The sequence below is a fragment of the Seriola dumerili genome, unplaced genomic scaffold (assembly GCF_002260705.1).
Source record: "Seriola dumerili isolate Sdu_G_001 unplaced genomic scaffold, Sdu_1.0 BDQW01000465.1, whole genome shotgun sequence".
Lineage (NCBI taxonomy): Eukaryota > Metazoa > Chordata > Actinopteri > Carangiformes > Carangidae > Seriola > Seriola dumerili.
Window position 1 is genome coordinate 1247 of NW_019174720.1, and position 21287 is coordinate 22533.

Below are 21287 nucleotides of genomic sequence, written 5' to 3' on the forward strand. Positions count from 1 at the left end.
AATTCCAAGTTGTAGTCATATATACTTGGAATTACTGTAAGAATGTTGTAATTATGGAGTAAAATTGAAGCAGAATAAAGAGGCTGGGTTGTTCATTATATGGGAATTGTTATAGTAAGTAGTATAGCCCACATACACAGTAAGACAGGAGGGTCGTTTCTGTATCAGCTATCATTAATATCCCATTGTGAAGACGCATTTCTTCACAATGGTCTTCACCTCGGTCTTATTTATCTCGACCAGGCAGAAAGTGTTTGAGGATGTGCTGCGTTTCCTGATTACTGATGACATCATCAACCAGGTGGTCTTTGACCTGGAAGACAGCAGGTATAGCAAAGAACACAGCACATTTATTAAGCTATCTATTTTAAAAGATGAGTTTTAATTTGAAATGATTTTTTTATGAATATTATTGTGAAAATATCAGTCTCTGTCTCTGTCAGTCTTCAGAATCCGTCTGAGTCCCTGAGGTTTTTCTCTAACTTTGAATGTGGGAACCTAAGGAAGGCTGTTCAGGTCCGCAGGTAAGGACACACAAGCACACATATTACAGATAATAATATTACATCTTATAGCTTACACATGGTCCTGACTAAAAAAATTAAATCAGTAAAACACAGGTAGCACAGAATAAAGCAGCACACATTGTTCTTCACTGCCCATATCCAACAATGACTCTGTGTGTAAAAAGCAGGTTGAATTATTCTCTATTGGGTTTTATCAGAAATATTATCATAACTAAAACTGCACAAATACTACTTAGTTACTTATCATTTTTTACAGATGGACATCAGAGGGTTATTTTCTGTTGCCACCATGTAAAACAACTTTAATACAGAGAACAGTTTATTATTGAGTAATGGTGGCAGAAAATAGTAAAACATGTTTTAAAAAGTTAAGGTTGTTGTTCTCTCCTCCTCTCTCCTCTCCTCCCGTATAGATATGAATATGACCTTATACTGAATGCGGATGCTAACTGTTCGCAGCACGCTCAGTGGTTTTACTTTGAAGTCAGTAACATGGTGGCAGACGTCCCGTATCGGTTTAATGTCATCAACTGTGAGAAGAGCAACAGCCAGTTCAACTACGGTGAGTGAGTGAGTGAGTGAGTGAGTGAGTGCAAGCTTGGGTGAATGACAAACTGTAGAGAACTTTGGTTTAAAAGCACTAGAAAAATGCAAACAAACAAACTTCAATAAATTGACTCATTACAGATTATTTACAAGTTTATACTAGAAATTGTTTATTGAATTTAAGTTAAGACATTTAAGTTGCTGTGTAACATAACAGAAGCATCTAAGATAGTCAAGCCTCTCATGATGATTTATAAATATGTACAGTTTGTTGAACTGGAAGCTGAGGAGATCATACCACTGTCAAGTAAGAAACTTAACAATTTAGTTTTGATCACTTCAGTTAACTTGCTGTTGTGTTGCAAGCTATTGTATAAATACTTCAGTATATGGCTTTGCCCCATGCTTATTATTTGTCCTCTATAAAGTGAATATAAATACATACAGTAAATTCCCTTAGACACAGTCACACCCAGCCAAACACAGTCAAAGACCAGAGTGAACACACAATGCTGCAGTATCATCAGACATTTCCACCAGTTTACTGCCATGACACCATGTCTGTTCCCTGTGGCCTGACTGTCTATCTGTGTGTGTGTGTGTGTGTGTGTGTGTGTGTGTGTGTGTGTGTGTGTGTGTGTGTACTGCAGGAATGCAGCCGGTGCTGTACTCGGTAAAAGATGCTTTGGAAGGTAGACCACACTGGGTCAGGACCGGAACTGAGATTTGTTATTTCAGGTATGAATGAATTGCTGGTGGAGAATAAGACTAGTATGAATTAACTGAATCATATATCATACAGTATAATGATATATGACCTAGTAATGATATATGACCTAGTATAATACTGATTCACCTACAGAAACCCAAACCTCAGCAAAAGACAGTTCAATGACACAGCTAATAAAGGCTCTGACACAGTTTGAATGACTTGTGATGTGTGAGAGCAGTGAGAGCTCAGAGACCTTAAACACAGGTACGGATCTTCTATTTACACATGACAGAACCTGTTGTTTCTTATTCTCTGTTGTCTCCTCTAGAAACCACTTCTGTCCAGCTCGAGGCAGAAGGAGAACCACCTTTTATACTCTGACCTTTACTGTCACCTTCAGACACAATGAGGACGTCTGCTACCTCGCATACCATTATCCCTACACATACTCTGCTCTGAAGGTATCACCTGTCCATCTGTTATTCAGGTGCAAAGCCCTCTAGTTTTTACACTTATTCAGTTTAGTAAAGCACACAAACACATATCTATGTTTTTAACTTGTGAATTACATAAACAGAAGAAAACAAGGCTCCTGTTTCTCTCCTGTTTACTGTCCTTTTTGCTCCACTATAACAATAATAATAATAATCTTGATTCATAGAGCACTTTTCAAAAACTTCATTACAACGTACTTTATAACAGCAGAAATATCGAGTCAATAAAATCAATGCATTTCAAAACAAAGAGGACAGATAGAACAATTAAAACAATCAAGAGCATAAAAAACAGTACTGAGTCATTTTGAGAGAAATAAACACTTCAAGGGAAGGTAAAACCAGGAAAAGTACGTTTTAAGAAGGGACTTCAACAAGATTTCCTCGGGCAAGTCGTTCCAGATCCTTGAGGCCATAACTGCGAATGCTCTGTCCCCTTTCATTTTCAGCCGGGCCTCTGGAACAGACAGAAGACCTTTGCCTGAAGATCTTAAAGTGTGTACTGATATGTGGCAAACTAAGAGGTCAGAAATGTAACCAGGCCATGGAGAGCTTTAAAAAACAATCAATAAAAATGTCTTTAAAAGTTAAAAAAAGATGGTATTTTAGAAATATTTGTAAGATGATAAAAACATGATTGTACAAGTTTTGTGGTGTCCACCTCAAAACTTAGATTACTATCAAACCAGATGCAAAGATTTTTGCAAAAGGCTTGATTTGGTCTGACAGGTACCAAGCAGATGACAGGATTTGTTTTATCATTGGCTGGTACCCAATAACCAGGATCCGAGTTTTGTTCTAGTTCAACTGAGAAAACTATCTGACTTTCAGGTTTTATTCTCACACTGGTCAGTGGGTCTAACTGGCAACTACAGTTGCACAGTGACCTTTAAGATTTTAAATAACTTACCTTGTGATGTTCATTACTTGAAAACAAAATCCTTTTGGATGAAGTGGTCGATGGTGGGGTTGTGCAGCTGACCATTTGCTTTTAAGTTCGTTAACAATTCCTTCTCGTGTTTCTCAAGACGGCTTTTATGCACTTCAGCACAGAGAATGACCTCTCCACAGAGGCAGTGGAAACAGGAATTGTCAGGACAAGACAGGTGAGGGTGTTCACTTGTGCCACGCTTTCTTTCAGTTCTTTTTGAGGAGGAACTGGTGAATGTCGGCTGGGCCTTTACCTGCAAAGTCAGACATGACATACATGACAGTGAGTTTCGTGTAAGGTTGGGGCTGGTCAAAATGCACACCATAGCTCTCCATTAAACTGGAAAAGGTAGCAAAAAAAAAAGGAGATCTTGCTGTGCCATGACAAGATTTTGTGTGTGAGCTTAGGATAGGACAAAGAAAGCCTGTGTTAAAGTTTTCTTCACTTTTGCTTGTACCCCATTCAAACCAGATGCCATAACGGCTGCTCCATCAAAGCACTGAGTGACCACTTTGTCACCACAGTCACAACCCCACAAGAACTTGCAGCAGCCGCAAAGCTATGGCATCTGCTCATCTGTCCATCACATCATCATACTTGTAAAATGCTCTTTCAATTCAGAGCAAACTGCTGCCTTCATTCCACTCTGCTCTGTTTTGCCAGCAGCAGCTTTCCAGTTGCTCTGAGCCCTGGTCAGTCTGCAGCCCCACCTCACTCTGCTCTTCCTCTTCAGTCGCTGGTGTCCCTAAGCTCTTAGCTCTGGCCAGCCAACAATCTCAGAGTATATTTTTTTTTAATTATTTTTTTGGGGGGCTTTTTTATGCCTTTATTTGATAGTACAGTAGAGAGACAGGAAATGGGGAGGCAGTTAACTTAACTGTTGTCTTTGTTTACCTGGATGATATCCTCAGCTTCTCCCACAATACCACTGATCACATCCTCCAATGGTCCTGGAGAACAAGTTATTTGTAAAAGCCTAAAAATTTGTCTTTCATGCTAATTCTGTGAGGTTTTTGGGTTACGTCTTTGAAAATGAAACTGACCCTGAGAAGATCTAGGCGTTGATAGATTGGCCCATACCAACTACCCTAAGACAGTTGCAATTTGCCAACCTCCTACCTCTGCTTGTTCAAGAACTACAGTCAAATAACTTCCACATCTGTGTGTCAGGGTCCGCTTTGCATGACGTAAATGTCGTCATCCAACAATGTACAAAAGGATTCCCACAGATCCCTATGCAGATGTCTTTATGCAGCCCAAAAAACGTGTGTGCAGACTGTTCGCATAGCAAGTGTGCTGACTACGCATGCTCCAGATAACTAAATGGATTCTTGTTTTAAAGAGAGGTTGTGCAAGGAGATCCTGCATATCCACAGTTATATAATTCTTTGTTGAAACTATACAAAGGTAGTAGAGTGTAGATTAGGAGATGTGCAGACAAATGAATACAGATGGCAGTGATTGTAGGAGATGAGTTAGCTAGAGGCCATAGGCCTTGGTGAACAGGTGGGTTTTCAACAGTTTTTTGAAAATGTCCAGAGATGAGGCTGTGCGGATCTCTTCCATTCCAGAGGGTGGGGGTTGCCACACTGAATGCTCTGTCACCGAAAGATTGCAGGCTGGTGTAGGGGTTGGAGAGTAGACCAGTGTCTGAGGACCGTAGGTTCCGGGATGGGTTATAGGGGTGGAGGAGGTCAGACAGGGACTGGGGTACCGGATGCGGGATTTGACCAGCCGGCGATGTCCAGAAGTAGATGTAGATCTCCAACCTTACGGAGCAGGGCCTTGAAGCCACAACCATGAGCTCTGTATTATTGCTGTCGAGTTTGAGTAGGTTAGATGACATCCAAATTTTGATTTTGTGCAGGCAGTTGACAAGTGACAGCATATGAATGGAAGCTGAGACCGTGGCAGCGGATGTTCTGACCAAGGGGGAGCATATAGATGGTGAAGAAGAGGGGTCCAAGCACAGAGCCTTGGGGTACACCGTGGTTGACTGGGGCAGGGGCTGAGCTAGAGCCTCCAATGGTGACAAACTGTTTTCGGTTGGTGAGGTAAGACTGAAACCAGCAGAGTGCTGAACCAGTGAGGCCAAGGTAGTCAGAGAGGCGGGTTCCAGGATTTTACTGAGGAAAGGAAGGTTGGAGATCATTGGGGTCAAGACTTGGCTTCTTGAGGATGGGAGTGACTGAGGCAACTTTGAACCTGGAGGGTACCAAACCAGATTCCAAGGAGGAGCTGATGTTGTCCACAATAAGGGGTCACAGAGCATGCCTTGACCAACGCGGTGGGCATGGGGTCCAGAGAACAGGTGGAGCCTTTGGCCTTAGAGACCAACGTGGCAACCTGAGGAGCATCCACAAGGGAGAAAGAGGAGAGGGAGCACTTGGGCAGATGAACAGTGGGGGGAGCAAGGAAGGGGACAGGTGCCAGAAGCTGCAGATGGATGAAATCAACTTTTTCCAGGGAGAGGGTTAGGGTTAGGCTACATTTTTAGAAAACAATTAAATTCTGAATATTATTCTGAGAATCATCTTAAAAACCTCAAAGCGGAGGGTTTTTCAAATCAAAGATTATTTAGATTCATTAAAACCTTAATTTCAAGTCATTGCCAAAGGTGAGACTTGGTTAATAAATGAAAAGGGTAACGATTTTGTATTTTTTGTATTTTAGTGTATATCAGACAAATAACAGGGGTGGTAGCATAGCATTTCATGTACTAAAAGATTTTCTATGTAGAGTAACTGGTAGAACAACTGTTGATGATATTATGGACAGTTGGACAATTGAGATTTTTGTATTTTTGTATTTTCCTGCGTTGCATATATAGAAGGCCTAGTTCTGGCATAGAACAATTCATGAGTTCCATAGCTGATATTTTTGGGAAAGTATGTGATAAGAAATTACTCTTTATTCTTGAAAGATTTTTTGAGACTAATTTCCTCTGGGTTGTGATTGATCATAAACTAACATGGAAACAATATATTAAAGAAAAAAAAATCTAAATCAATAGCAATTCTGTATAAATCTGGGGATATATTAAATTTTAAGGCCTTGTATTTCCCTAATTTATTTTGGAAGTGTGGGGTTCAACCTTTTAAACAAGTATAAATTCAATAGTATTACTACAAAACGAGCCATATGTATTATCAACAAGGCTGGTTACTGTGATCACACAAATCCATTATTTCTTAATTCTTAGGCTATGAGATTTAATGACGTAGTATTTTATGAAACAATGCAATTTTTTTTTTTTTTTTTTAATAATGTGCAAATGTGATCTGAGATATGTTTATGGTACAAATAGTTAAAAAAAGGGATTTAAAGGAGATGTATTTCTATAGTTGGGGTCAAATTATGGAACAATGTTAATTTAAATTTCAAAATGTGTAATTTGCTTTTGGTTTTCAAAATGATTTGTTAAGCTATTTTTGAGGGTCAAAAATGGGAATGATTTCCTTTTCTTAATTTATTGAACACAAATATGAATCAAGAAAAATAGTAATATCCCTTTGGTTCTTAAAGAGTAATTTATAGATATTTTTTATGGTTACAAATTACATTCTCAATTGTTTATGTCTATATTTACTGTTGTGTGATGACTGAATAAAAAAACTACTACTTTTAAAACTACTACTAATAGGCACTGAACAAGCAAACCAGGCCCTAGAAGCCACACTCCACTTTGTGACAGCCACTAACTCCCCCTGGAGTGACCATCTCAGCAGGATTGAGTATGCCCACAACTCCCTGACCAGCGCTGCTACTGGTATCTTACTTTCTGACTGTTCTCAGAGTGAAATCACATTGTCCTCGGTTCAAGTCCATGTGCATTGTTGCTGCAGGGTATGTTTTGCTCTCTTCCAAAAACATCCCATGAAAGACCGCCTCGTCTCGTCGTCTCCCGCTTATCTGGATCCGGGTCGCGGGGGCAGCAGCTTCAGCAAAGAGGTCCAGACGGCCCTCTCCCCAGCCACTTCCACCAGCTCCTCCAGGAGAATCCCGAGGCGTTCCAAGACCAGCCGAGAGATATAATCCCTCCAGCGTGTCCTTGGTCGGCCCCGCGGCCTTCTCCCGGTGGGACGAAACACCTCCCCGGGGAGGCGTCCCGGAGGCATCCTCACCAGATGCCCGAACCACCTCAACTGGCTCCTCTCGACATGGAAGAGCAGCGGTTCTACTCCGAGCTCCTCCCGGATGACCGAGCTCCTCGCCCTATCTCTAAGGCTGAGCCCGGCCACCCTGCAGAGGAAACTCATTTTGGCCGCTTATATTTGCGATCTCGTTCTTTCGGTCATTACCCAAAGCTCATGACCATAGGTGAGGATTGGAACGTAGATCGACCGGTAAATCGAGAGCTTCGCCTTCCGGCTTAGCTCCCTCTTCCCCACAACGGCCCGGTTCAGCGCCCGCATCACTGCTGACGCCGCCCCAATCCGCCTGTCGATCTCCGGTTCCACCCTACCCTCACTCGTGAACAAGATCCCGAGATACTTAAACTCCTCCACCTGAGGCAGAGCGGGCAATCCACCCGTTTCCGGCTGAGAACCATGGCCTCAGACTTGGAGGTGCTGATCTTCATCCCAGCCGCTTCACACTCGGCCGCGAAGGCGAAGCTAAGAGGACCACATCATCCGCAAAAAGCAGAGACGAGATCCTCCCGCCAACCGAACCCAAACCTCTCCACCACCCGGCTGCGCCTAGAAATTCTGTCCATAAAAGTTATGAACAGAACCGGTGACAAAAGGCAGCCCTGGCGGAGTCCAACCCCCACCGGGAACAGGTCTGACTTACTGCCGGCTACGCGAACCAGACTCACACTCCTTTGGTACAGGGACTTGATGGCCGCTAACAAGGGGCCATCCACCCCATACTCCCAGAGCACCCCCCACAGGGAGCCCCTGGGAACACGGTCGTAAGCTTTCTCCAAATCCACAAAACACATGTGGACTGGATTGGCAAACTCCCATGCTCAAGCCCAGGACGAAAACCACATTGCTCCTCCTCGATCTGAGGTTCAATTATCGACCGGACCCTCTTTTCCAGTACACTGGCATAGACCTTACCAGGGAGGCTGAGGAGTGTTATTCCCCAGTAGTTGGAACACACCCTCTGGTCACCCTTCTTAAAGATGGGGACCACCACCCCGGTTTGCCACTCCAGAAGCACTGCCCCCGATGTCCACGCAATGTTGCAGAGGCGTGTCAACCAAGACAGTCCTACAACATCCAGAGCCTTGAGATACCCAGGGCGGATCTCATCAACCCCCGGGGCTCCGCCACCGCGCAGTTGTTTCACTACCTCGGCGACTTCTGCCCCGGAGATTAGACCATCCATTCTCAGTTCTCTTGACTCTGTTTCCTCCACGGAATACATTTTGGTGGGATTGAGGAGCTCCTCAAAGTATTCCTTCCACCGTCCGACTATATCCTCAGTTGACGTGAGCAGCTCCCCGCCCCCACCATAAACAATGTGAGCGAGTTGCCACCTTCCCCCCCTGAGGCGCCGGATGGTTTGCCAGAACCTTTTTGGAGGCGATCGATAGTCTTCCGCCATTGTCTCACCGAACTCCTCCCACGCCCGAGTTTTTGCCTCAGTTTTTGCCCGCCGGTACCAGTCAGCTGATTCCGGAGACCCACAGGCCAACCACACCCTGTAGGCCTCCTTCAACCTGACAGCTTCCCCACCCCTGGTGTTCACCAGCGGGTACGGGGGTTACCGCCACGACTGGCCCCAGCTACCCTGCGGCCGCAGCTCGCAAAAGCCGCCTCAACAACAGCAGAGCGGAACAAGGCCCATTCGGACTCAATGTCCCCCACCGCCCTTGGGACGCGATCGAAACTCTGCCAGAGGTGTGCGTTGAAAATCATCTTAACGGGTTCTTCTGCCAGGCTTTCCCAGCAGACCCTCACAACCCGTTTGGGCCTGCCAGGTCTGCGCGGCGTCTTCCCCCGCCATCTGATCCAACTCATCACCAGGTGGTGGTCGGTTGACAACTCTGCTCCTCTCTTCACCTGAGTGTCCAAAACATGCAGCCGCAGGTCTGATGATACGACTACAAAGTCGATCATAGACCGGCGACCTAGGGTGTCCTGGTGCCATGTGCACCTATGGACGTCCTTATGCTTGAACATGGTGTTAGTTATGGCCAAGCTGTGACTAGCACAGAAGTCCAATAACTGAACGCCGCTCGGGTTCAGATCAGGCAGGCCGTTCCTCCCCACCACACCCTTCCAGGTCACGCTGTCATTGCCCATGTGAGCATTGAAGTCTCCCAATAGGACAATGGAGTCCCCTTTCGGGGCACTTTCCAGCACCCGTCCCAAGGACTCCAAAAAGGGCGGGTAGTCTGAACTGCTGTTTGGTAAATAGGCACTGACAACAGTCAGAACCCGATCCCCGACCCGGAGGCGCAGGGACACAACCCTTTCGTCCACTGGGATAAACTCCAACATACAGGCAGAGAGCCTGGGGGACACCAAAAAGCCCACCCTGGCCCTCCGCCTCTCACCCGGAGCAACTCCAGCAAAGAGGAGAGACCAGCCCCTCTCAAGGACTTGGGTTCCGGAGCCGACGCTATGTGTTGAGATGAGACCGACTATATCTAGCCGGTATCGCTCAACCTCTTCCACAAGCTCCTCCTCCTTCCCCGCCAGAGAGGTGACGTTCCATGTTCCAAAAACCAGTTTCCGTAACCGAGGATCGGACCGCCAAGACCCCCGCCTTGGTCTGCTGCCCAATCCACGCTGCACCGGATCCCGCTGACTCTTCTTGCAGGTGGTGAGCCCACTGGGAGACGAACCCATGTAGCTGGTTCGGACTGGGCCCAGCCGGGCCCCATGGGCCAAGGCCCGGCCACCAGGCGCTCGCCCACGGGCCCCAACCCCAGGCCTGGCTCCAGGGCGGGGCCCCGGTGTCCCTCCGGGCCAGGTACTCGGGTTCTTGATATTTTTCATCATTAGGATCTTCTGAACCATTCTTCGTCTGGCCCTTCACCTGGGAAAATCTGCCTTGGGAGACCCTACCAGGGGCAAAATGCCCCCGACAACACAGCTCCTAGGGTCATTAGGGCTCTCAAACTCCTTCACCACGGTAAGGTGACGGTTCAAGGAGGAGCCCATGAAAGACCATCTCAGAGAAACTGTCTCTCCACTACATTGGTCCATTTGAAATAGAAAGCATCATAAATTCCTCTACTGTTACATTAGAACTTCCCTGCTCCATGAGATTGTGAAAAACCAGGGTCTGTCAGTCCTTTGTGCCCTCAGTCCCACTCTGCTCTGCCTCGTCAGCCTCTGGCATCTCTCAGCCCTCAACTCTCACTAGCCACCTCATCCTCCTCCCTGACTATTTAATATAAACTTGTTTACATTTATATTCTGAGTCTGAGTTCTGCATTTGGGTAGAACTCACTCATCACAGTAAGGGATGTTCACCAATTAATATGTGAGAACACACTACAGAGCTGAAAGTTAGTATCACTGTCCCTGTTTCTAGTCCAGTGTGCTGCACTAAAAGACCATTAACATGGAGAACATTTCACAGCTTTCATACTGTGAATGCACGTGTACATAAGAACCTACATGTCTACTCCACATCTGTGTATTTATTGTGTTTGTCAGGCTCATCTGAAAGTGCTGCAGAATTCAGTGGATCCCTCAAAGGTGTTTTTCCGGCAGCAGATCCTCTGTGGCACTTTGGCAGGAAACTCATGTCCAGTGGTCACCATCACTGCCTGTCCGGCCAGCAGGGCCTGGAAGGACATGCACCAGCTACGTGAGTGATGCTCTGTGTGTGTCTGTGTGTGTGTGTCTGAGCAGACAAAAGGAGACAAACAGCAGCCATCTTAACAGAGACAGAAATCATGAGCTCTGTTAATTTTCAGTACTTTAGATTCAGAATCATAATCTGGTTTATTACCAAGTAGGTTAACAACATACAAGGAATTTGGTGTTTTGTTGCATAAAAATACACATAGTAGGAAGAAAAGAGAGGATAATCCGCCTAGCTATAATTTGGACAGGTGAGAAATATTGTCATTGTTTTTTTTGAAAGCCCCTTCAGTTTCTCTGATATCCATCCTCTGGTCTGTTAAAGGAACTATAGGTAAGTTTTTGCTTTTACTACATAGCTTAGCATGAGCATTAGCAGCTGTTTACTTACCAGGTTAGAGGGAGAAGGATAGCTGCATGCAGGTTCTAGAACTGAGATGTACGACAGGTATGTGTGAACATACAATTACTCAAGTAATTGTATGACTAACCACAACCTAAGCAAACATTACAACAACAGAACATTAACCAACAGGTACATGTACATTAACAATGGTCAAGAGTTCTGCTGTTTAGCTGTGCTGTGCTAGGTGAGGTTAGGCCGAGTTAATGTTACCCAGTCCTTTGAACAAAAGAGGAAGGTCCCTTTCAGTGTTGCTGTAAACTCCAGTGAGTTGGGTTTGCTCTGGTCGAGTGAAGTCCTGTCTGGCTGTGTGGTCTCTGTGTTAGAGATGAGGTTAGCTGGTTTCCTCTTTGTTCTTCTTACAGAGTTAGCTGTTCCAAGCAACAGGAGCCACAGCAGAGTTATGCTGGCAGACTGTGTTCTAGCTGCTAGGGTTAGGTTGGGGTTAAAACAGGGTTAGGGTTAGGGTTAACTTGTTCACTCTGTGTTGAAAAGCAGAGTGAGGAAGAGTGTTGCAGTCTGCTGTGAGCAGGCCTGCAGGAAAGCTGTTTTTCCAGGTAGCCTTGTGCTGACCTGGTGCTGGGAGCCCAGTTGCTCCTTGAAGAAGGGGGAGAAGGGGAGGGATAAGGAGCTGCTGCTCCTTAGCAAGCCAAGGAGAGAAGAGGAAGAACAAAAAAGGAGATCTGTCTTTTTCTGGTGACACCCTGGGTGTCACATATCACACACTGACCAACACTGACTGGATCAGTGAGTACCCTGGGGGAGGGTTGTCCCCATGTGTGAACAGGGAGGAACTGTGGGGGAGTGAGTTCTATCGGCTGTAGAACAAAGAGCATGTGGTCTCCACCACCAACAAAACTGAACAGTCAGTTTTCTGTTAGACGTGTGACAGATCAGATTAGGTTTAGCCATGAATACTGCCAACCAACTGACAGTACATATAATATACTGTCATGTAATGTCATCTAACAGAAAATAACTTAAACAACTGACATGCAAACTTGATTTCACTGAACCTCCTCTTTCAAGTATACATTAAAGTTAGTTGGATTGCATTTGAAAACTTGTCTGGTAGCTTTTGGAAACAGATGGACTTAATGAGTGATAAAGTGATGGAGAGAATTGCTTCCAGTGGCACTGCCCTGTAGCGACTCAGGCTCATGCTACTGTAGCTTGTGTTTTTAAGTGTTTATGTTTTAAGTGTTTATGTTTGTCAGCAATAAAGTGCTTTATGCTTGTACTATTTGCCAACAAGTGGCAAGCTTGGCCATATTAAGGACTCCAGTGTCAGTCTGACAGTACAACAACTTTGGGCAGCTGTGGGTAGCCTGGAACAATGGTCTCAAGCCTAAAAACTTTACTGCTGATTCTGTTCATCAGTGAACGCTTAATTCCTTGTCCTTCAACAACTTTGCAGTAGGGATATGGATTATGACGGGTATAATTCAGAGACACACTGCTGTCCTTCTGACCCCTTCAACCTACATCATCGGATCATAAACCAGCTGTCATCTGAGCAACACACACGGCCACTGCGAAAACAAGAGAGACATGGAGGTGTCCAGGAGCGTCTTCACCCCGCAGCTTTTCGCTTTTATTTTGAAATCAAGTCTTTCAAGCTTTTACCGTAATCGGTGGTATATACACGTACCACAAAACACAGAGCTTGACCGTGTTTTCGAAGTGGAGGCTGGCCTTACTGCAGTAGACATCACTACCTACCAAGGGAGCTCAGCAATATCATCATTGGTGCTGTTTATATCCCCCCAGTGGTAACGCAGGGAGAGCTGCTGCACACATAGCAGAATGCGCACATGAACAGCTGCAGCTGGGGCACCTACTTTCTTTTTAGGCAACTTCAACCATTGTAAGCCAGAGCTGGGTTGCCAGGTTTTGAACAATATGTGCAATGCGACACCCGAAAAAACAGAATCTTAAGGGTGCATATTCTGCAAAGTCAAAGCCCCTTCTCTCAAACTCAGTCCACAATACTGTATTCCCTCATATAAATCGGTTTTCAAGTCAAGCAAGCTCCAGTGTGTCTGAACCTGGACTGCGATGGTCCTTTTTTTCGATCAATTTTTTATTGTATATCAGTATATCACACAAGTGTAAACATTATACATTTTACATGTTTTCTTCTCTTTTCCACTCCCCCCATAATGTCACATATGTACAATCTTAAACTTTGCGAGATCTACTATGGAAAAGGTTACAAATGTGTCATCATAAACAATTACCAGTTGTAATAACCGAATAACAAGTGTATCAGTTTGTGATATTGATTCTTAAACGTATTGAACAGATTTGTCTACACTGTGTCCCAACAGATTACTTCATCATTTGCCCTAGTTAGGTCTCTATGCCATATGGCTTCTACTGGTAATGTCTTGTTGGATTTGGAAATAAGTTTATATAGTTTAGAGACAATCCCTCGCGTGGGTCCAGGTGGGGCTAACACATTGTGAAGAGGGTGCGTAAGAGGTGCAGACCCTCATGGGACACCGTAGGCCTTCATGGCTGACCTCAACTGCAGATAGAAAAAGTGTGATGAACCAGGTAAGCCATATTGGGTTTTTAGATCATTAAAAGCTCGCAGGCCACTGTTATCGTATAGGTCTTTCAAAACGTTGACTCCCTTACTCTTCCAACTTGGAGATGAGAAAGATAAATTGCCGGTCAAGAGTAGAAAGTTGTTAAAAATCGGTGAGTGGTTATGCCATTTGAGATCTGCACGCATATATTTCATGACTGTATGGAAAGTTGTGAGAAGGTATATAATTAGAGGGCCTAGACACAATTTGGCCTTTTTCAATGGTATATTAGAATAGACCAGATCTTGCAATCTATGAGACAGTGAGAGATTTTCCTCTATTGGTCTCCAAGAGACAGAGGCATTAGAGTCAAACCAAATTGACAGGGAACGTAGCACATAGGACCAAAAGTACACCTTAAAATTTGATAGGGCTAGCCCTCTTTGTGGTTTATCACGCTGCAAAGTTGCAAGTTTCAAACGTGGTCTTTTCCCTTTCTATATGAATTTGGAGATTAATGAATTAAGTTTCTCCCAGTATCCTACGGGGGGGGGGGCAAGGGGAATCATTTATGAGTAAAAATTCACACGGGGAAGTACATCCATTTTAACTATTGATATACGGACTTGAAAAGAGAGTAACAGTTTTGACCAATGTTCAAAGTCTGTCTCTATCCGATTATATATACCTTTAAAATTTCTTATAGCAATTGAAGGCGTAGAGGGAAAAATATCAACACCAAGATATTTGAAAGTCTTAACGACCGGTATGTGTGAAGGCAGGGGAACTTGGGATAAAACTGAGTTTAAGTGCATTAATGATGATTTCGTCCAGTTAATTTTATATCCAGATATTGAGCTAAATGAATCAAAAGTAGTCAGCAGGTGTGGTATTGACGAGCCAGAGTTACCTATATAAAGAAGGATATCGTCAGCATATAACGAAATTCGATGGTCTGTATTACAAAACGTGATAGGATGGACCAGGGGATGTTGTCTGACTTTTTGAGCTAGAGGTTCAAGGGAGAGTGCAAATAGGAGTGGTTAGAGAGGACAACCTTGGCGGGTACCTCTACATATTGGTAATTGGGCGGAGCAGATATTGCCCGTGCAGACCATTGCTGAGGGACTTGCATATAAAACTTTGATCATGTTAATAAATTGTTTACCCAAATTAAATTTATCCAAGGTAGTCCAAAGATATGCCCATTCCAGCCGATCAAAGGCTTTTTCAGCATCCAGTGATAGAACCAAGCACGGAGAATCAGTACTGCTAGCTGAATGGATAATGTGCAATAGGCAACAGGGAAGTGTTGGGACTTAATAAAGCCAGTCTGATCATTATGAATTAATTTTGTGAGATTTACTTCTAGTCGGATTGCGAGCACTTTGGCATATAATTTAACATCACTATTCAAAAGAGAAAGGGGTCTATAATTACCGCATTGAGACAGGTCTTTATTTGATTTTGGAAGTACAGAGATTATGGCCGTGTTGACGCATACATTGAATGCACCCTTATCAATTGCTGCATTAATCATTTCTAGCAGCGGTTTTCCCAATACATCCCAGAAGGCGAGGTATAACTCTGGCGGAATTCCATCCCATCCTGGTGACTTACCCTTCTTCATACTAACAAGAGCCATCCTTAACTCTTCTAAGGATATAGGGGCATTGAGCAACTCGGCTTCATCGTTTGATAGGGAGGGCAGATCTAACTCCTGAAAGAAACGGGTACATTTACCAGGGTCAAGTGAGATTTCAGACGCATACAGAGTGGAATAAAAAGTCTTGAATTCAGTATTAATGTCGCGGGGGTTGCTCAAAGTACCAGTAGGAGTTTTTATGGCAACAATATTTGAGTATTTCTCATTATTTTTCAATCTCAAAGATAGAAGGTGGCTAGGCCTGGCCCCATTAAAGTAGTATGTCCTTCTTGTCCTATGCATCAAAAACTCTGCCCTGCGTCTTAACAGAGAATTCAACTCAGTTCTCGTTATGGTTACTCTTCGTTGAAGCGCCTCAGAGTATGAGGCCTGTTGTTGGGCCTCTAGTTGGGTGAGAGTAGTCTCCAGCTCAGTTATTTTCTTAATTCTGTTTTTGTTTAGATGAGAAGAATAAGTGATGGAGGAATCTCTGATGCAGCCCTTAATCGCATCCCACACAAATCTGGGGTCATCTACAGAACCTACATTTATATTTATAAAGATATCTAAATTCTCTCTAAGAAAGTACAGGAAGTCTTCATTCTTCAGGAGAGAAGTATTGAACCGCCACTGCGGCACTCTGGTAGGCGTACCCTGAAGTGTGAAACATGCTGTAACAATTCTATGATCAGATAGAGAGCAGGGTTTGATTAAAACATCACGTATCTCTGAGAAAGATGCAGGTGAAGCCAGTATATAATCTATTCCGGAATAATTTCGATGTCTTGCTGAATAAAAAGTATACTGTTTAGATGTGGGATTGACAGCACGGTACAGGTCTGTTAGACCAAGCGCAGACAGAAATTTTTGAAAATCTGTGGATGCACGTGATTGATTGTATGTGAGACGTTGCACTGATTAATCCAGTGTCATGTTTGCAAAGCAATTCATGTCTGCACCAAGAATCAGAGAAAAATCTTGTAGCTGCAGTAGGGTTGCAGTTAAGTTTGGAAAAAACTCATATTCATATTGAGATGGCGCATAAACAGAATTAAAAGTGAAATTGCGCCCAGCTATAATAGTCTTGATATAGGAAACCCTGCCATCATCACCACCATATTTCTCCAACACAGTAATGGGGAGGTTGCGTTTTAATACTACTAATGAGCCCCTGGGTTTTGTATCTAGAGATACAGATGCAGCCACATAGTAATGCTTATTTGTAAAGCGATTAATATCTATAGATCTTAAATGAGACTCTTGTATAAAAGCAACATCCACACACTGTCTGTGCAAGAGATCTAGACAAGCTGTGCGTTTAAACTGGCCATTCAGCCCATTAATGTTCCAGCTAATAACATGTATACTACACATGTTGACTAACAGTAACTAATGTATTGTTGTACCTTTGCATTTGGGAGAGGAGACATAATATGCACCCTAGTGCAGGTAACAGATAACAATAAGTAATCAGAGTAAAGAGAGAGATCCATCTCACCCCAAAAAACCCAGTCACCATAGACCTGACCACTCTCCAAAGAACGGGAGAGGGTAAAACTAAATAATCCCACACTTGAACATAAGAACATAAAAAATAATAAGGACTGCAAACTCCTCCCAGGGAGTCTAAATTCCCCCCTCACGTCGGACTCGTGCTCCTCGAGCGGCATGTTCCACCCTCGCAGCACGAGCCCCCCCCCTCCAAATACAGTTGTGTCATACCATACCAGTTGTGAAATACACAGGACTACAGGACCATACGTGTAATTCTTGAAGGTCATATCTCTGTCCACACACTAGGCAATGAACAGCTGTATCATGTAAACATTTTCATGACCAATGAAAAAACAAAAACTTAATAGGAGCCATAGGCCTAATAATGCAAGGTCTATAGTAATCATATAAATCAAATCAGCTCCTCTATACCAGAAAGAATGGCAGTTCATTCTTTTAAAGAGTCTATGAGATCCCTCACCTCCTGCAGATTGTTGAACAGGTGGATCGCTTCTCCGCGCATCGCTTTAAGTTTCGTTGGGTAGAGCAGAAAGGTGCGAGAGTTCAGCTTTTGCAGAGCATCCATTGCAGTGGAAAAGGCCGACCTACGCTTGTAAGTAGACGGGCTACAGTCAGGGGTGAAGCGGATGGCTTTGCTCTCAATTTTCACAACAGCACTCCGCGCGGCTTTTATGATTTTATCTCTGTCAGTGAAACGCAGCAGCTTCATGATGACAATGCGCGGGATGGATTTGCCATTCGCGTCCCGTTTGGGAGCGCCTAAGCAGTGTGCACGCATTATTTCCACAGGACCCAAATCTGGAAACCACCGTCAGATAGCATCCAACATGTAGATTAGGAGATGCGATGTCTCTGCAGTTTCAGGAACTCCGTGCACACGTATGTTGTCTCTGCGAGACCTGTCCTCCATGTCCGCAATTTTCTCCTCCAGTCGGTCATGCTGTGCAGTAAACTTTTTAACAGATGCTGAAAGACGGCTGTCCACCTCTGCCAAACGGTTCCCGTCTTTCTCCAAACAATCCATACACTCCGAAATGCCCGTACGCATGGCCACCATCTCGCCCCGAAGTACAGCGACTTGAGCATCCACCAACTCCTGCGTCTTGCTTGTCAGCTGCGCCACCACATCTTGACGAGTGTAGGGATAGCCTCCTTCATAGCTTCTGCAACCGCTAGCTCAACAATGTTAGTTAGTCCCTCGATGTCGGATGATGGGGCTGTAACCAGCTGTTTGCCAGCTGCCTTTCTTGAACTCATCGCCATTTCGTTGTGTAAAAAGTGAAATAAACACAGCGAAACCAAAAAACAAAAAAAGAACAGCTTAAGGTATGCAAATAAAGTGAAAATTTGGGGGGGCGCTGCAGAGCTGCAAAGGAAGTGTCCTACATCCCCCACGACGCTCATGTGACTCCACTGCGATGGTCCTTAAGGTCAGGCTTGGCCTCCAGGTGTCTGAACCTCGACTGTGATGGTCTTCCACGTAAGGTGTGCATGCTAACACACATTCCTTCCTGTTGGGTCTGAGCTCTACCTCATGAGCTGGACACCAAATATGTTGGATTTCGGTTGTCTATCAATTTATTGGCTATCATAAATTAAGAAAATATTAATATTAAAAATATTAATATTAAATAATAACTATAAAATTAGTCCTTGGGGCACCAGCCTAAACTAATAGGCAAAATAGCCAATATGGTTTCAGTCTCAATTTATTACCATTAATCTGGAACTCTGATTAACAATTAGAGTTTACTAACTATAACCAAATTACTATATCAACAGTAAGTTAAAGTTGAAGGATTGGAATTCTACAAAGTAGAGGTTGGCAATATTCATGCTTGTGCAACATTAAACACACCAGTAGTTATACTTAAAGGCATTTATTTACAATAGAGCAGAGTAAAACACAATGTCTAATCTATTATATACAGGTGTGTGTATGTGTGTGTAGGGGTATGTCTGTGTGTCTGTGGGGACACAAACAAAGGCAAGATGGCCGATTCAAAGTGGTCACTGTGACCACATGACCTGAACAAAGAAGACTATATAAGATGGCAGTAAACAAAGAAAAACTATTCAAAATGGCCGCTGACACCACCTGGTGTGTGTGGGAGGGCGCGGAGGCATAAGGGCGCGAGTCACCCAGGGGGAAAAGGGGGGGAACTAATGTTTCGACGTCAGAATGTTTTTCACGGTGGAACCATAAAAAACGCACTTTCACCTGCCTTTCATAGCAACTGCATTCAGGTCTGTTGGTTTTCAGAATGGAGAGATATTTGACGGACGAAAACAAGCGATGCTTCTGAGACCAGCAATACAATGTGCTCAGATGACGGTAATCGACAAAAAGCCAAGTCAAGAAAATATGACGAAGCCTATCTTGCTCTTGGGTTCACAGTGAATGTGGTCGGAGATGAAGAGAGACCCGTGTGTCTTTTTTGTCTGAAAACTCTGGCAGCTGACAGTATGAGACCCAACAAATTAAAAAGACCCTTTGAGACATTACACCCCAGTAATGTCAATAAACCACTCGACTTCTTTAAGAGAAAACTCAGTGAATATCGTCAGCAGGAACATCGGTTTGTAAAAGCTGCATCTGTGAACATGAATGTTCATGTTCATTATTTTGATAAGTCAATAAAGTTAAACATGGCCTATTTTGTAACAATGATGAAAATTTTTCTTCCTCCAAAGGGGGGAATGACAGAAAAAGTTTGAGAACCACTGGCCTAGCTCATGTAATCTAAAGGTACTAGGTTAGAGGGAGGAGGTTAGCTTCATGCAGGTTCTAGAACTGAGACGTACTACTATGTGTGTGAACATACGAGTACCCGATTAACTGTACGACTGACCACAACCTAAGCAAACATTACAACATCAAGACATCAATTCAATCAACAAGTACATTAACAAAGTTAAGACTTCTGCTGCTTAGCTATGCTGTGCTGTGCTATGCTGTGCTGGGAGAGTTTAGGCCCAGTCAGTTAACTTTACCCAGTCCTTGGAACAAACAAAGAGGTCCTTTCCAGTGTTGTTGTAAAGTCCAGTGAGTTGGGAGGCTTCCTGGTGGAGTAAAGTCCTGTCTGGCTGTGTTGCTTTGCTGTTATCTCCTTTGTTCTCCTCACAGAGTTAGCTGTTCCACGCTAACTCTGCTATGACTCCTGATGCTTGGAAAATCAGCTGGCCTTGTGTCGTAGCTGCTGATTCTGAAGAGAACTTGGTTCACTCTGAGTTAATCCGAGGCAGGTCGCTGCTGTTGAGGAGAAGAGCGTTTGCAGGCTGCTGTGAGCAGGCCAGCGAGAGAGCTGGTTTCTCAGGTAGCAAGGCTGACCTGGGCTGGGGTCTTGTTGCCCTTTGAGGAGCCGAGAGGAGAGAGCAGGAGCTGCTCTCCAGAGCAAGCCGAGAAGAGAGAGAAGAGAAGAAGGAGATCTGGTTTTGTTTGGTGACACCCTTGGGGGTCACATGTCACACGCTGACCCACACTAGCTGGCCAGTAAGGTCCGTGGGGGGAAGGGTTGTCCCCAGGTGTGAACAGTGAGGAACTGTGGAGTGTGAGTTCCTTTGTCCAGTGGAGCAAAGAAACATCTGGTCTCTTGAATGATAAGTCCCAACACTTCCCTATACCCATTCTCAACTTTATCTCTGGACAAAATATCTATTTTCAAGATTCAGACTTTTCATTCCAAGGATAATGATAATGTTATGTCCGATCCATGACCCATTGCAATACAAATCTATAATCTATTTTAGCTTTATGTGTCATAAACTGTCAGTCACACTGGGAACAATTCAACTGCTGAGATGGACCCTGCCCTTCAGAATAAAAGCTGCTGGTTTAGATAGTGTTCAAGTAATGTAATGTAATCTATTGTTTATACCCAGTGAATATGAAATCACAGATTAATAATCAGACAGAAAACAGTGACAGTACTAAGCACTACTATGTGCTTTAACACTCACTGAGTGAGAGTACGTGTTTACATTATGTACCAGATGAGCCCAATGATGTTCAGTCTGTAACACACTAATTACCTGATAGAGGGGCTTTAAGTGTGTTATGTCTTCCCTACTGCACCAACATCCAGGTAATTATAATCCAGGAATCCAGACCTCAGGTAGAGGTCCCCATCAGGCACCAGGACACACTACATGCGTTGGTTCATAGCAGAAAGTATAGTCTCAGGTGGGAGATAAACCCCTCCCCCCTT

The 21287-nt window shown here is 44.1% G+C and overlaps 1 protein-coding gene across 1 annotated transcript in view; it reads left to right on the top strand.

Annotated features, from left to right (window-relative positions):
• The first annotated feature begins 208 nt into the window (after window positions 1-208).
• LOC111234819 (cytosolic carboxypeptidase 1-like) overlaps window positions 209-21287 on the top strand; it is a 78056-nt gene continuing 56977 nt past the window's right edge. The window contains exons 1-6 of the mRNA XM_022762994.1: window positions 209-327; window positions 444-524; window positions 941-1089; window positions 1724-1811; window positions 2114-2246; window positions 10833-10986. Of these exons, the coding sequence (XP_022618715.1) occupies window positions 209-327; window positions 444-524; window positions 941-1089; window positions 1724-1811; window positions 2114-2246; window positions 10833-10986 (724 nt within the window). The remainder of the gene's footprint in view (window positions 328-443; window positions 525-940; window positions 1090-1723; window positions 1812-2113; window positions 2247-10832; window positions 10987-21287) is intronic.